Below are 13732 nucleotides of genomic sequence, written 5' to 3'. Positions count from 1 at the left end.
TTTTGTTGGCTAATTTTTTTTGTTATGGAAGTAAAAGTGGTGATATACTTTAACATGGTAATTTTTGGTGTTTTTTAAAATTGTGGAAGTACACAAATCTCTGGGTCCGATTTCTGTACTTAAAATTTTTTAATTTTTTTTAACACAAATCCCTGGGACCGATTTGTGTACCTCTCAGAAATTCCTGGGACTGATTTGTATACCTCTAGAAATCGGACGGTCCGATTTGTGTACCTCTAACAAATCGGACGGTCCGATTTCTACTTCTCTAGTTAAACGATCCCACATTTAAGTATAACACCCCAACAATCCACATTTAAGAAAAATACCACTACCACTCCAATATTAAAAATAAAAAATTCTCCAAACACCAAGTAATATTGTATTGAACCGTACGTGCAACTGTCATTGGAATCCTGTCGGAAATCTCTGATATTTCTTTAGAACTTTCAACATGAAGCGCTTCGAGAATACCGATCTTCAAACGCGAGAAATATCGCACATTTGGTGAAAGACTCAGACTTTTGATTTTTGTCTAAGAAATAAAGAAATTTCTGAAAGAGATGAGGAGAGTAACCAAAAGGGTGAGTAACTGAGAGAAACTAAAAAGAGTGGTTTATATAGGCCTTAAAAATTTAAAACTCGCTTCTAGCTAATACGATTTTGTGTCATTAACCCTAATTCTTCAGAAAGGGTAAATTTTTGAAAAGCACGTCCATCAATGTCGGCGAACACTTCACCGCCGCGCCAATTCGGATGTCCCTGGCCCGAATTCAACGACGGCCTCATTTACCACGACGTCGTTCCACCCCCCGATGACGGTCAACCTCTCTCTCTCTCTCTCTCTCTCTCTCAACAAAAAGTTTGACTTTTATTTGCACATTTTCAAATTAAGCGTATAATCATTGCTTATGAGCTATTATTGCATCTGAATGCGATGATAAATATGTGTTGCAAATTCAGGGTTGACACTGATACAGTTCTACTCCAGCAAGTACAAGAGTTCAGCTCCATTACAAGGGTAAGCAATGCCTTGACCTAACCCCAATTCCCTTCTCATAAAAAAGATGACATTTTTAAATTTGAAACACTAAACAAGGCAACTAAGACAATTTTTATTATTATTTTACTTGGAGCTATAGTTTGCTTCCTTGAGACCTGTAGAAAGGTTGACATGGGTAAGGATCATCCATGATTTAGCCAAATATCAGTAACTAAAATGTTATCTAAAACTGAGGAAATTGGAGTGCATTGAGCTGGTAGGTGTTATAGTTGTGATACAAATTAGACCTGGCCAATTATATAAGGCCATTGAACTCAGCTCTGGTTTAGGAATAGTCTTCCATGGTTTGTTTAGCACAGTTTATTTATTGGATTGCTGAGGTACTGGAAGGCCATTGGTGTGCATTTCGATTGTCCTGAGCTTTCTTTGTTATTACAAAGAATGTTAGCCATCCTCTCTTGTATTCTTGTGTTTTTCCTCTCAATAAAAATTATATACTTCTTTCTTATCTTAAAGAAACATTTTGGTTTCAATGGTTATTTTGAAACAAATGTGTTGCTTGATCCCGAACATGTACTGATCTGTTTAGCAGTTGGTTGCAGCGTATAAAAAACAAGCAGGTTTGACCATGAAGAAATCTGAAATACTTGACTGCATGGAATGAATCATCTGAATGGCCCATATTCATATTAATCAATATATGTCATCTACAGATAACAGTTGATGGGAGTGTTGTTACAGATCCCGATGCAGTCCTAAGGTTCCTTGCTAGATCTTTGTCTCCTTTCTATTTCTATTACATAGTTTTATTCCATAATATTTTACTTTTCAACTTCTTCATGTTTAGAGTTGGCTTTAAGCTAGTCTATCATAGACTTCCATGGAAGGAACCTGATGCACCGTACATTCTTGAAATCTTGTATGAAGATGATGACATGGTAACTGTTACTTCATGCACATCATGTATATCTCTGCTTGCTTTCTCTCCTATAACAGTTTTCTTTTGATCATTTACATCAAGTTGAAAATATGAAATTATTTTCATTGCTAATTGTGCTTCGGATTTTAGAATCTTAATTATAAGGAACAAGTGACATTATACTTGTGTGCTAGTTTAGGCTAATTCATGAACAAGTTTTGCTTCTGCATACCAAAACATACTTTTACAGTTAGTCAGAATGGCTTCAATATTTGTTTTCTTAAGGGTGTTGATTACAAATTCAGATTGCTCTAAATAAGCCTTCTGGTTTGCAAGTTCTGCCTGGGGGTCTTTTCCAGCAAAGGACAGTTTTAACGCAGCTTAAATGGGAAGCCAATAAGCAGAGTACCGTTAAAGCACACCAAAGGCTTCATTCTGTTCCAGTACATCGCCTAGGGAGGGGAACTTCAGGTTAGACTAAATATTTCTATTGAAATGTCAAAGTACTTTCTTGTATCTGTTACTTTCCTTTGAAAAATGTTATACTTGAACTGATGTAAGTCTTAGGAACTCCATGAAAAATTGCAAATAAGTAACTTCATTATCAGCTTTGTAAAGCTTAAGGCTCTTTACTAAAGTGGTAGTGATATCAACATGCTACCAAGAGATGTTATATAAGAATGAGTTGATCCTTTATTTTTCCTCTAATGTTATAAATAGCTCTCGCATAGCACATTCTCATGCTTTTATGATTGATTGACTGTGTTATAGGATTATTATTATGTGCAAAGACAAAACGGGCCAAAGCTCGGCTTGCATCTTATTTTGCTGATGGAACTTCTCAGATTGGAGGAAAAAGGTTAAGGAAAAACCCTTTTTTTGTTAAACCTTTTAAATTTAGTTTTGTAAGGTAGTGGATTGTTTATCTTAAGTAGAATAGACACACACACAAGTAGTCTAAGCATACATTTAAACTTGCAAGTTATAATTTCTTGCTTAGTTAACATATTGAACTAATTGTATTTTGTTATTTACATAAGCAGAGATACAAACAAGGAGCATGGGAAGATTGCAAAGATATACCGTGCACTTGTGAGTGGGATAGTTGATAATGATAAGGTAATATTCTGACGTACTTTTTTTCTTATAGACATTTGTTTATAAGTGGTTTTTGGTTGCTTCCCATCTCCGGATTGGGAGAAAAAATATAGAATAAAAGATGAAAGATTAATAAAGAATAGATATTTTGTGGATTCTACTCTTAAAAGCTGTTGTTATTTACAGGTGATTATTAATCAACCAATTGGAATAGTGAAATATCCTGGTGTCGCTACAGGGTTGTATGTTGCTTCTGAATCAGGTCTGTTTTGATCTTTGATCATTATGTGTTCTTTTCCTTTTCTGTTTCAATATGAGTGAATCTCAAAAGGAAAAGCCATGCTTCTTTTGTTCTCTTCTATTTGTCATGTAATCATTGACTTTTTGATTTCCTATCATCGCCATCTGTTACTTTTGAAATCCCCTCTCAAGCATAATTGTTTTTGTTGAGCCAGGAAAACCAGCCCTCAGTATAGTGAATGTTCTTGAGAGAGGCGTACAAGGAAACAACACATTGGTCCAGGTAGATGAATTTGATGTTTATGACCATTTGTTCCTGTAAAAACATGACATGCAATAGAATACAAGAAAATAATTAAGTAATTATATTATCTTCTACCACCAATTATTGTTAGAGATGCAAACTGAATGTCATCGGTGACAGGATGGCAATCAGATAGAATGTAAAAATTCAGATCATTCAGTGTTCCTTTTACACTCTTCAGAGTGTTGTTGCCTAACTCTGAGTAGTTACTGTATTTAAATCCTCTGGAGAAATGACTTCAAAATTTCCAGGAGCAACACAATGATATGAAACAATTTGGTGTATCATGATAGGAAAGGTCTTATAACTTCCACTTATAGTCTTATAACGAGATTGTTTAACAGGTTCAGATAGAGTCTGGACGGCCACATCAAATACGCATTCATCTTTCTTTCATAGGGCATCCTCTGTTAGGTAATTTTAAGACCCAAGTCATTTATCGTGCTTCATAAGTGTGATTTGTTTTAAGGACATAGCAGTAAGTGAAGATTGAAAATGGTTATTTTAGAAGTTTATATGTGGTGACTTTTTCACGTGTGCCTTCAAACTTCTTTAATGAATATTAAAGTTGTAAATAAGCTTTACACTTCAAAGTTTAAATCCTTGGCGTCGAAAGTAAAGTCAAATAGATAATGTAGTGAATATTTATTAGCGGTTTGATTAATGGGATTTTAAGTTTGTGAAGCTGGTATTCTATCATGTTTCTAATATGGATATGATTATGATCATCCTAGCTGTATTGCCTGCTTATTTTTCACTTAATTGAAATTGAACTTTATCATAAAAACCTGTTGCTTTAGAACATGAACATGAGTTGCACCTATACTACAAATTTCACATGAACTTAAATTTGCTATATCTTTTGAAGGCATGCACATATTCATATTCCCATGTCCATTTATCTTTGCCCCTGATTTTATTTGCAGGTGATCCTCTTTATTCTGTTGGTGGGCAACCTAAATGCTTAGATTGTGACTTCATCGATGAGAGATTTGCTGCTGATGGGTAACTGCTGTATCTATATTTGTTATGGATATTCCCATTCATTTAACACCCTATATTAACTAACCATAGATTGATCCGAGTTGAATGTTGCTACTTGGTCTGCACAGGGGATATGAGAGGCCTACCAAACCAGTTCCTGGAGATTGTGGGTATTATTTGCATGCACATCAATTGATTATCTCTCACCCAGTAACTAATGAGGTAAAGCAAAGTATTAGTATCAAATATCAATTGGTATGAGTTTGATGGTAATAAAAAGCAAGCGTCCTAATGACTTTGACATTTAGAAATGAGAAATGGGGTTCAATTTCTTAGGTTTGATCTAAACCGATTGATTGAGAGCAGAGAGCTAACCTCTTCTCTATCTGATTATAGTTCATGTGTGAGTTTAATTTCTATGCATTGTTATCTGTAAAAATTAAAAAAGCCTATTTTTCCATGCTGTGCAAGTTTTTCTTATATAGCTAGATTTATATTTCTGACCAATTTTCAAATTTAAAACTTGCATGTTATATGTATTTGCAGGTTATTGAAATCATTGCACCCCTTCCTTCAATCCTCCAGACAAAGAGTTAGGTCAAGCGAACCAACGTTATGCAATAGACAACCGCTTAGGGGGTGTTTTTTCCATGCACAATTTTCAGGAATGTAAAAATATGTTCTTTAGGCTCTGAAGAAATGCATAGATACGACACCTCAACATGGAGGATAGGGATTTATTTACCTCAAAATTGAGTGGAAGGGAGATCTTGTCACTAGTGAGAAGTGAATTTTAGCTAGAGTTACGGTATGCAAATATTATTCTCAGCAAACACCAGTAGGAAAGTCTACTGTAATCTACACAATTTTCCCTAGCTCCATCAACCAAGCATAATGTTAGTCATATTATGCCTATTTGTGATAAATTTGCTCTTGTTACTAAGAGACTTTTGTTTGATGATGATTCAAAAGGACTTTTATGTTAAAAATATTTTTAGATTTGACATATTGAAGTAAATTGTTGTTTATCCACAACATATGGTCTCCCACCAAATGTTTGGATCGTATTTTCTCGACACTGGAACATTTTCTAAAATTAGCTGTAGATTGCAGAACTGATTGCCCAACTCTACTCAAACACACCAACAGTCCACAGAATCAGCAAAAAGGGGGACAATATTTACATGGCAGGGATGGAAGCAAGAAACATTACAAGGCAATGTGCAGGTGGAAAATCATAAACGCAAATCTCATGTCAACTCACGCTGAAAAAGCTTAGGGGGCCAACGAATTTCTCAGACAAAACAAAACCTTCGATCTCTATTTCTATTTCCTCAGAAAAGAGGCCTAATGAAAGTTACAAAGTACCATCTATCATCTATAATAAATTAGTACATCCCACCAAACCTAACGAGGCTTCATCCAGTGAGGCAAGTGATGGGAATGAGCAGGGATGGCAAATGGCAATCGCCCCTCCTAACTTCCTTGGATTATTTCTGTATTTTCATCAAATACAACAAATACAAAGCTGCTACATAAAAAGCACCTAAATATTTTACCAAAAAAAAGACGGGCTTCAGAACCATTAAACCGCCCCTACACTGTATTGATTGAGCAAATTAAAAAAAAAATTAAGGAGGAAGAAAAAAACTATTATACAGGAAGCGGCAAAAAGAAACAGTTGCCGCTGACATCATCTACTACCTCCCTAAGTCCCCTTTCCCCCCAGCCCAAGATTCATCTTCTCTGCTGCTGATATTATTCCCAGTTTGACCACCATACTTGTCAGAATTGGGGTAATGCATTTTTATGGCTGCCACAGGATCCGTGACACCGCTGCATGATCCAACCACAATCCCCGTTCCTCCAACACCACCACTACTCATTCCCACCACTCCTCTGCCCTGCTGCTGCTGGTGCAAACTTGAGATTGCTTCGAACCCATTTCTCCGTGGCATCTCAGAGAACACGTCTTGGCAGTGCTTTACATCAACCACAGAACCATCCCTACTTCTAAGCATCTGATAATCAATCACAGCATTACTGCCATTCATGTCCCTAGCTGTAAAAGCAGGAGATCCACTCAGGTGCCTTTCATTATTCTTACCAAATGCATGGAACGACTGCTGCTCCAATTTGGCTGAAGAAGACGGATAATTACTGAAGGCAGCCGGATACTTTGCTAGCAGGATGGCAGAATCAGGCAATGATGTGAGACCAGTCTGTATTCGGTTCCCATCCCAGTAACCATAGCTCCGCAAGGGGACATTTTCAAGGCCAAGATACTCACTGCAGTCATCTCGTTCAAACTTCAACATCTTGAAATTTCCATCAGCATATTTCAAACTCGAAAGCCTGCTAGATTTGGGATGATGGATGCCATTTTCTTCACATGACTTGGTGGTCAAATTAGGTTTCTGTGTGGATGAAGGATTGGTTAATATCTTCCCAAACAATTTCACATCACCATTTCTGGATGTTTTTTCCGAATCTGACGAATAGCTTAACCTTGCTTTGAAATGATCATCTTGTTCATCTTTTCGGGATAGAAGGGGCAACTCGTTTGCTGAACTGCTGCATTTTATATCTCCATTCACTTCTTTCTTAATGGCCATTTGCAAAGGATAACCATGGAGGATGCTGTTGGCACGATCCACACGATTCCCAGGCACAGGAAGCTGATGGTCACCATTGCTGATGGGATTATGACACTGCAAATTTCTCCCACCTGGAGTCTCAGTAGTACAGGACAGTTGATCCTGAGTAGCTGTTTTCTCGCATTGAACGGCGGCTGAAACAGAAGTATTTTGTGACAATGAATTTGCAGTTGCATGAAGATCCTCGACATATAATGCAGATACAGGCTTTCCAAGGGCCATATGCTTACTTTCAGTATCAAAACTCAATCCTGAACAAGAATTGCCCACAGATGAGACTGAAGCATTTACTGTAGTAGTACATGAATCCTGAACCGAGCTTTTCAGTTCAACTCCAACAGCTGTAACAGCCACCAGTTTATCCCCTCTATCATCAGGACATTGGGTTGAAGGAACACTTTGCCTCTCCAATCCACTTCCAAGAACCCCAGAAGAAACTTCAGTAACTACATTATCCTGACCAGCCAAACTCCTCTCACATGGTTCAGTTGTGTCGAGGGCAGAAATAGACACCAAGTCTGCACCCCCGAATTTAATGGCTTTGTCTTTTCCAACTGTTGTGCTATCTGTCATAACTATAGGAGCCTGCCCATTGACTGAACCAGACTTATCAGAATTGTACAAGACAACCCCATCGCTAACCAAGTTTGCATCTTCATGATCGACTACTGTATCATCCTCCTCTTTAGGCTCATTTAATTCAGCTGCCAGGTTCCTAACTTCCACAGGATCTGATTCATCATGGTAGGTGTTTATGACAGATGAAGGCAGGTCCTCATCTGTCTTAGTGCCAGACTTGTCAGTGCCAACCACTGAACCTGTCTCTACAGCACAAGCATCATCTGTGTCGCTACCCCCGCCATTTGCACCATCATTTGCTGGTGATCCAACGTTTTCAGGCATAGGGCGCATGAGATCTAAGCCGAGGCATTTTCGAGCCTTGCTGAAAAAAACTTTGCATTGTTCTGGTGACCTTGTTCCAATGCATCGCGCTAACTTCACAAAATCCCTACCAAAAGATGATACAGCTTGTATAAAAGCTGCCTTTTCATCATCTGTCCAATCAGTAGGATCCATTTCACCACAGCTCTCATCTGAACAAGTCTCGTCATCAACATTCTCAGCAGTATCAGGCATCAACCTACTATCTCGGCTACCTTCTACAGGTTCAACTGAACTTGTCCCACAGAAACTCATGGCCTCGGATGAAGCCATTACATCAGCAAAAGCCTCCCTCTCATCCCCAAGAATGTCAAAGCTGCTTGATCTTTCTCTGATGCTATCATCAACCCTTGAGGCTTTCACATTAACATATCCACCCATAAGGAAGTTCCCAGGACGCATTTTCTTGTTACATGCAAAGCCATCAGCCATCACTGAAGCAGCACTCAAAATGTCAAGTGAAGCAGTATTCGCTTCATGGTTCCATTTTTTACCCGATGCTACCAAGTCAGTTTTGGCTAAAAATGACTTCCCTAACTTCTGCTGCTTCTTAAGTTTTTCAAAACAATCCGATTTATGATTTTTGTAATAGAACTCAACACAGTCAGCAGTTGTCTTGTGATGAAGGAAAGAAGCGATCTTCCGAAAATCTTTTCCAAAGACAGCAAATTTTTCAAGGAAAATTTCTCTCTCTTCTGATGTCCAAGGATTAATCAAAGCCTTTTCCTTCTCAATAGCCAATGGATCTTCGACAAGCCCATTACTAGATATGAACTTTGGGATCTTCTCATCCAAGACTAATGCTGGCATCTTCAGGGCATCCCTGTGAATTTTAACCTGAGGTTCTGAGAGCAGTTTTCTTGTAAAATTAATTACCTCGGCTGTTGGAACGAGGCTCAGATGATTTCCTGCTGGCAGAGTTGGGGAAGGATAAAAAGTTATTAAAAAGGGATGAGTAACTTAGGAACAGAACAAGCAACTACTAAATATACCATCATGTGAATAGAAAAACTAAAAAAAAAGAGGATGTAAAGACAACTTCAGTTAAAGGAAAAAATAGGAACTGCCAATTTATGCTCAAATTTCAGACTTAACACAATAAAACAGAACAGCAGCATCTAAGCGATGATTTAAACCTATCATACATTTGACAAACAACTAGTGCAGCTAAGCACTATGCACCACTGCCAAAAACAAGAATATAGTTACACAATGAAATTTAACACCATGCAGGATTCACATCTGAGCATCCCATAGATGCCCATAGTAAAACATTAAGTAATGACTTGCACAAGACCATCCTATAAGTGGAAATTAGAGCACTTAAACTAGCCAGAAATCATCCCATTAAACCCAATATTTCACACAAGACCATCCCATTATAAGCCACAAATGCTAGACAAATAAATGTCTATACCAACTGCAAAATCAGCAACAAACCAACCAGACAGGCGGGAAAAAAAAGAAGCATCCAAGTGCTGGACTATCCAGGTGCTGGACGGAACTAATTAGCTCCTTTCAAGATTTTAAAATTACAAGCATTACAACAAATTTATAATTCAACACTAGAATAATCTTGTCATTGTTCTTTTTTATTCTCATTGAGCAACACCTAAATAACAAATCAAACCTGACTCACTCCCTCCCTAAAACCTAATGAACTTGAACAGTACAACTCAAGAAAATTCAGCACTTGATTAATATGTCAATCATGCACAGACAAAATTAGGTGGACTAACAACCAAATTGACCAACAAGAAAGACATCAAGCATAAAGAGCCAACAGTACTGGTGTATGAAACGCAAAAAAAGAAGAGACAGAAAGTTCATACCAGGTAAAGGAAAACGAGACCGAATGGAGAACCGGTTCTTCTGATTACCATTAAAGGTAGACCGCACACTTAGTTCATGTTTCTTGTGATATTTTGGCCGGCATTTCTTTATAGACAGTAGGCGCATATCTTCCTTCCACAGGTGATGCAGGGCTTTGAACTTAAGTGTGATAACTCTCTCTTTAAATCTTGCAAACTGCTTTTTCTCAGCAAACTTCTCCATAATGGATGTCTGAGAGCACAAGTCACTGCTGGCCCCCACCTTATCAATTTTAGTATATCCTTGGGGCAATAACTTAGCAAATACTCCACATGCACTTTTTGCCAATTCTCTGTTGGAAGAAATAATTTTCTTATATAAACTATCCTCAGTGCTAGACCATAAGCTTGCACCAGAGGCAGTAATAATACTATCTGGCACTTCCGAAGACGCATTGACATCACTGCAAGCAGAGTTACTAGGATACTTCCTTGTAGTACAGGGAATTAAGCATTTCATGCCATTAGACTGACCAGCATTGGCATCCTCCAAGAAGGTATCATATCTCCTTGTATCACTTGACGAAACTGCTTTAACCAAAGGCGGAGGCTCACTTAATTTAGATGTTGCTGAACCAGGACTATCAATGTCCTCTTCCTTTCCATTCTCATGAATACTATTTAAGTTGGTTGAAAGGGGCAATTTCTCAGCATCAGGGTCGTCAGAAGAAAGAATTTTCAAAGGTTCTGGCCGAGTAACTTCATCAGAGACACCAACAGGTACTTCAAAAGGATTTTCATTGTTGCCAACCATCTGTGAGCCCAAAACAGCTGGATATGAACCTCTATCCCCAGATGCAGATCTTAGAGATTTCAGTTCATTTTCAAGTGAATCAATTTCAGATTCGGTTGTCTCCAATACCTTTGAAATGTCGGCTTTCCATATCAATAACTTATTCATTGCAGTGGACCTCATTGGACCAGAATTCACATAACTTGTATCATCAGATTGTATCAACTCAATAATTGAAGAATTCAGACTATTCAAGGATTCAATATCCAATTTCTCTAAATTAAAAGAAAACCTCTGAAAATGGTCTTGGGATCCAGGAACAGGAGAACAAGTCAAATTACTAACATCATTGTCTACATTTGCAGGTTTTCCAAATAACTTATCATCCACACCTGCTACAACATAAAATTAAGATTTTAGCAAATATATATTACCATAAAAGGGGAAACAAATAGTCTGGTTTTATACCTTATAATTAAATTATACTTTGACTGGTTACAGAAAATTTGAAAGATAAGGCCAGGACGTTAATGAGTTTTTCTCAACTGAGTGAAGGTAAAAGGATCTAGGCAAACAAATAAAACCAATAGGAGAAATAGCATGAACAAATAAGAAAACCAAGGAAAGCACATTTCAAATTGAGAATGTTTGGCCAAAACAAGCGGTAAAAGGTGTTCAACTGTTCCAAATGTGCTGACTTGCTAACTTGGATAATCCATCCTACAATAGAAATATGTTCACTGATATCCAGAATTGTAATTCACCAACCAAAAAAAATAAATAAAAAATAAAGGTCCTAATCGTGTTGCCTGTCTTTATAAAATAGAAAACAAGCATATGAGTGCCAATGCATGACTACTGGAGTACTGGCAGAACAACAAATTCATTAACACAAAAAGAACCTAAGAAAGAGTTAGGACATTAGGAGGATACCAGATCAGCATTTGAAGTACAAAAGAATTCACAAAAACACACATCAGAGAAAGTATCAATGAGGCAAAGCTACCCAATTCAGCTTTAAAATTTCAACTATTCAGTTGGTAGTAAAGAATATTGACGTGAACAAATATGGACTCCCTGTTATCTGAGTACTATACAACCAAATATATTAAATAACAAGACAAACAACATAATATCAAGGTATTTATGACATGCACGATTTAAAGGATAGAAGCAACAACATTGAGACTCAGCATAGGCTAAGCATACCTGGGGAGGAACTGCAGGCAACCGATGATGGAGTTGCAGGAGATGCACATGCACAGTCTGAGAATCCTGTAACTTTTGGGCTTTTATCTACTAAGCTGGAACCGGGGAAAGCACAAGGTTCAATACTACCATTAGACAAGACAGGTCCATCTTTGTTAGCACTTCCATCTGGCACTTCAACCTTTTTCTTCTCATACTTTGCAAGTCCCTCTCCCCAATTTAGCCTCGGCTTCTTTCTGGAAGTTGTATCTTCACATGGTGCAGAAGATGTAACACACACAGCAGCTTCCCCTGAATGTGACTCATTAACAGTTGCGTTTTTGGGATGTAACTCGGCCTTTGCTTCATGGGAATCTGCCCCTCCCGCGCTCCTTGAGCTACTCGAGTGGCTAAAACCAGAGCCTCTCGACGACAAGCTTCCAGATCGGGTCCATTTAAGTGGCTTCCAGTCAATTGAAGCCAGAGAATTTTCTCTATCACTTCTTGCGCCTGTTCCGAACCCATTGGCACCACCAATCTTATCATGCTGGTCTTTCAAGTGGTGTGGATCCCAAGTGTTTACAAAATCAGAATGTGGATGAGTGGAATATGTTAGGTTGTCGTCAACTGACCTATGATCATTATTCACATCCGGGGGCCTTCTTGGTAAATTCATAGAACCATTGGTTGTTTCCCACGACTGTCCTCTCCAATCTCTCTGCCCAAACGGCCCTCTATTTTCTCTACTGCCCCGGCCATATTTTCCATCCCCACGAGACACTGATGGCCGGCAATCTTCGTCCAGCATCTTTTCACTGCTTGACCGTGAAATCCCATACCCATGACCAGAATCTTCAGAAAACACGTGCCAACCGCCCTGCTTACCATGACCTTCAGAAAATATTTAAACAAAGAAAGGAAAATAGAAGGAAAATCAACACAAGGAGAGTATATTCTTACAACCAGTATCATAATTGTTTTTTTTAAACATAAAAGAAAAGAGAGCACCAGAAATTCATGCCAAAAGAAACAAACGAATGAATACACCACCTCCTTATAGTAACAATTCTTGTAATTACAAAACCAGATCTTCAAAATTCAGAACAAGGTTCACTATTATTATGCAAAGAAGAATCAACCAAACTCAGAAACACAACCCAAATCCGGTAGTTCTTTTTTCCCCCCAAATAAAAAACCTAAATAATCAGAAATTTCGTTGAAAATATCAGCAGTGCATAGAAAAAACCAGAAGAAGTAAAACTCACCCGGAGGTCTGCGGAACTCGGCGGATCCCCAACGGTGGAAGTCGCGGTGGTGAGAGGAATCTCTCCATCTGGCAACGGAGCCCAGAGACTCAGACCTCTCGTGTTTCCTCTCCTTGAAGAAGTCCTTCCGATCCCAAGGCAACGGTTCAGGAGGCATCAAAAATCAACCCAATAGCATCGGCATCCAACGCAAAAACCAACGGAAAACCGTATTCACCGCACCAAACCCGAATCTACAGAACCTCAAACCTCCAGATTCAAAACAAAAACAATCGCCAGAGAAATTTCACAGCACCGCCGACGAATCTAGGGTTCACAGACGGCAACAAAGACATAAAAGAGAAGGCCGATTCGCAAGCTTCCCGGTCCACAGATCGGACAAGAAACCACACGCGGCAACGAAATCGCCGCCGCGCAAAGCAATCTAGTCTATGGCTTCCGCCACGGCAACAAAACGGAGCCTCAAAACCAGAAAGAGCCAAAAGAAACGGCGCAGAATATATAAAGAGAAAACCAAACCAAACCAAG

At 38.5% G+C, this 13732-nt stretch overlaps 2 protein-coding genes across 5 annotated transcripts; one reads left to right on the top strand and one right to left on the bottom strand.

Annotated features, from left to right (window-relative positions):
* Window positions 393-5552, top strand: LOC107617279 (RNA pseudouridine synthase 5). 2 transcript variants are annotated; one of them, XM_016319015.2, is made up of 15 exons: window positions 393-584; window positions 690-821; window positions 964-1021; window positions 1596-1623; window positions 1717-1763; window positions 1851-1941; window positions 2228-2393; window positions 2694-2781; window positions 2966-3041; window positions 3207-3282; window positions 3476-3543; window positions 3909-3978; window positions 4491-4569; window positions 4677-4770; window positions 5095-5552. In XM_016319015.2, the coding sequence occupies exons 2-15, from the start codon at window positions 722-724 to the stop codon at window positions 5143-5145; spliced, it is 1092 nt and encodes a 363-aa protein (XP_016174501.1). In that variant the 5' UTR covers window positions 393-584; window positions 690-721; the 3' UTR covers window positions 5146-5552. The 2 variants fall into 2 exon arrangements, with proteins under 2 accessions (XP_016174501.1, XP_016174500.1); XM_016319014.2 differs by having other exon boundaries at window positions 393-821.
* On the bottom strand, window positions 5784-13729 carry LOC107617278 (the record flags this gene model as incomplete). 3 transcript variants are annotated; one of them, XM_021110664.1, is given in 4 exon segments in its annotated part: window positions 5784-9058; window positions 9980-11146; window positions 11961-12830; window positions 13205-13729. In XM_021110664.1, coding segments are annotated over 4 exon segments (5004 nt in total). In that variant the 3' UTR covers window positions 5784-6248.

This window comes from Arachis ipaensis, chromosome B09 (genome assembly GCF_000816755.2).
Source record: "Arachis ipaensis cultivar K30076 chromosome B09, Araip1.1, whole genome shotgun sequence".
Lineage (NCBI taxonomy): Eukaryota > Viridiplantae > Streptophyta > Magnoliopsida > Fabales > Fabaceae > Arachis > Arachis ipaensis.
The sequence above is the reverse complement of the archived record's forward strand: the minus strand, read 5'-3'. Positions and strand labels throughout refer to the sequence as shown.

Coding starts and splice junctions, on each gene's coding strand:
- LOC107617279 (XM_016319015.2), top strand. CDS start 722: ATGTCGGCGAACACTTCACCGCCGCGCCAATTCGGATGTCCCTGGCCC. Junction 1,022..1,595: donor AGTTCAGCTCCATTACAAGG/GTAAGCAATGCC, acceptor TCTGTTTAGCAG/TTGGTTGCAGCGTATAAAAA. Junction 3,979..4,490: donor CATAGGGCATCCTCTGTTAG/GTAATTTTAAGA, acceptor TTTTATTTGCAG/GTGATCCTCTTTATTCTGTT.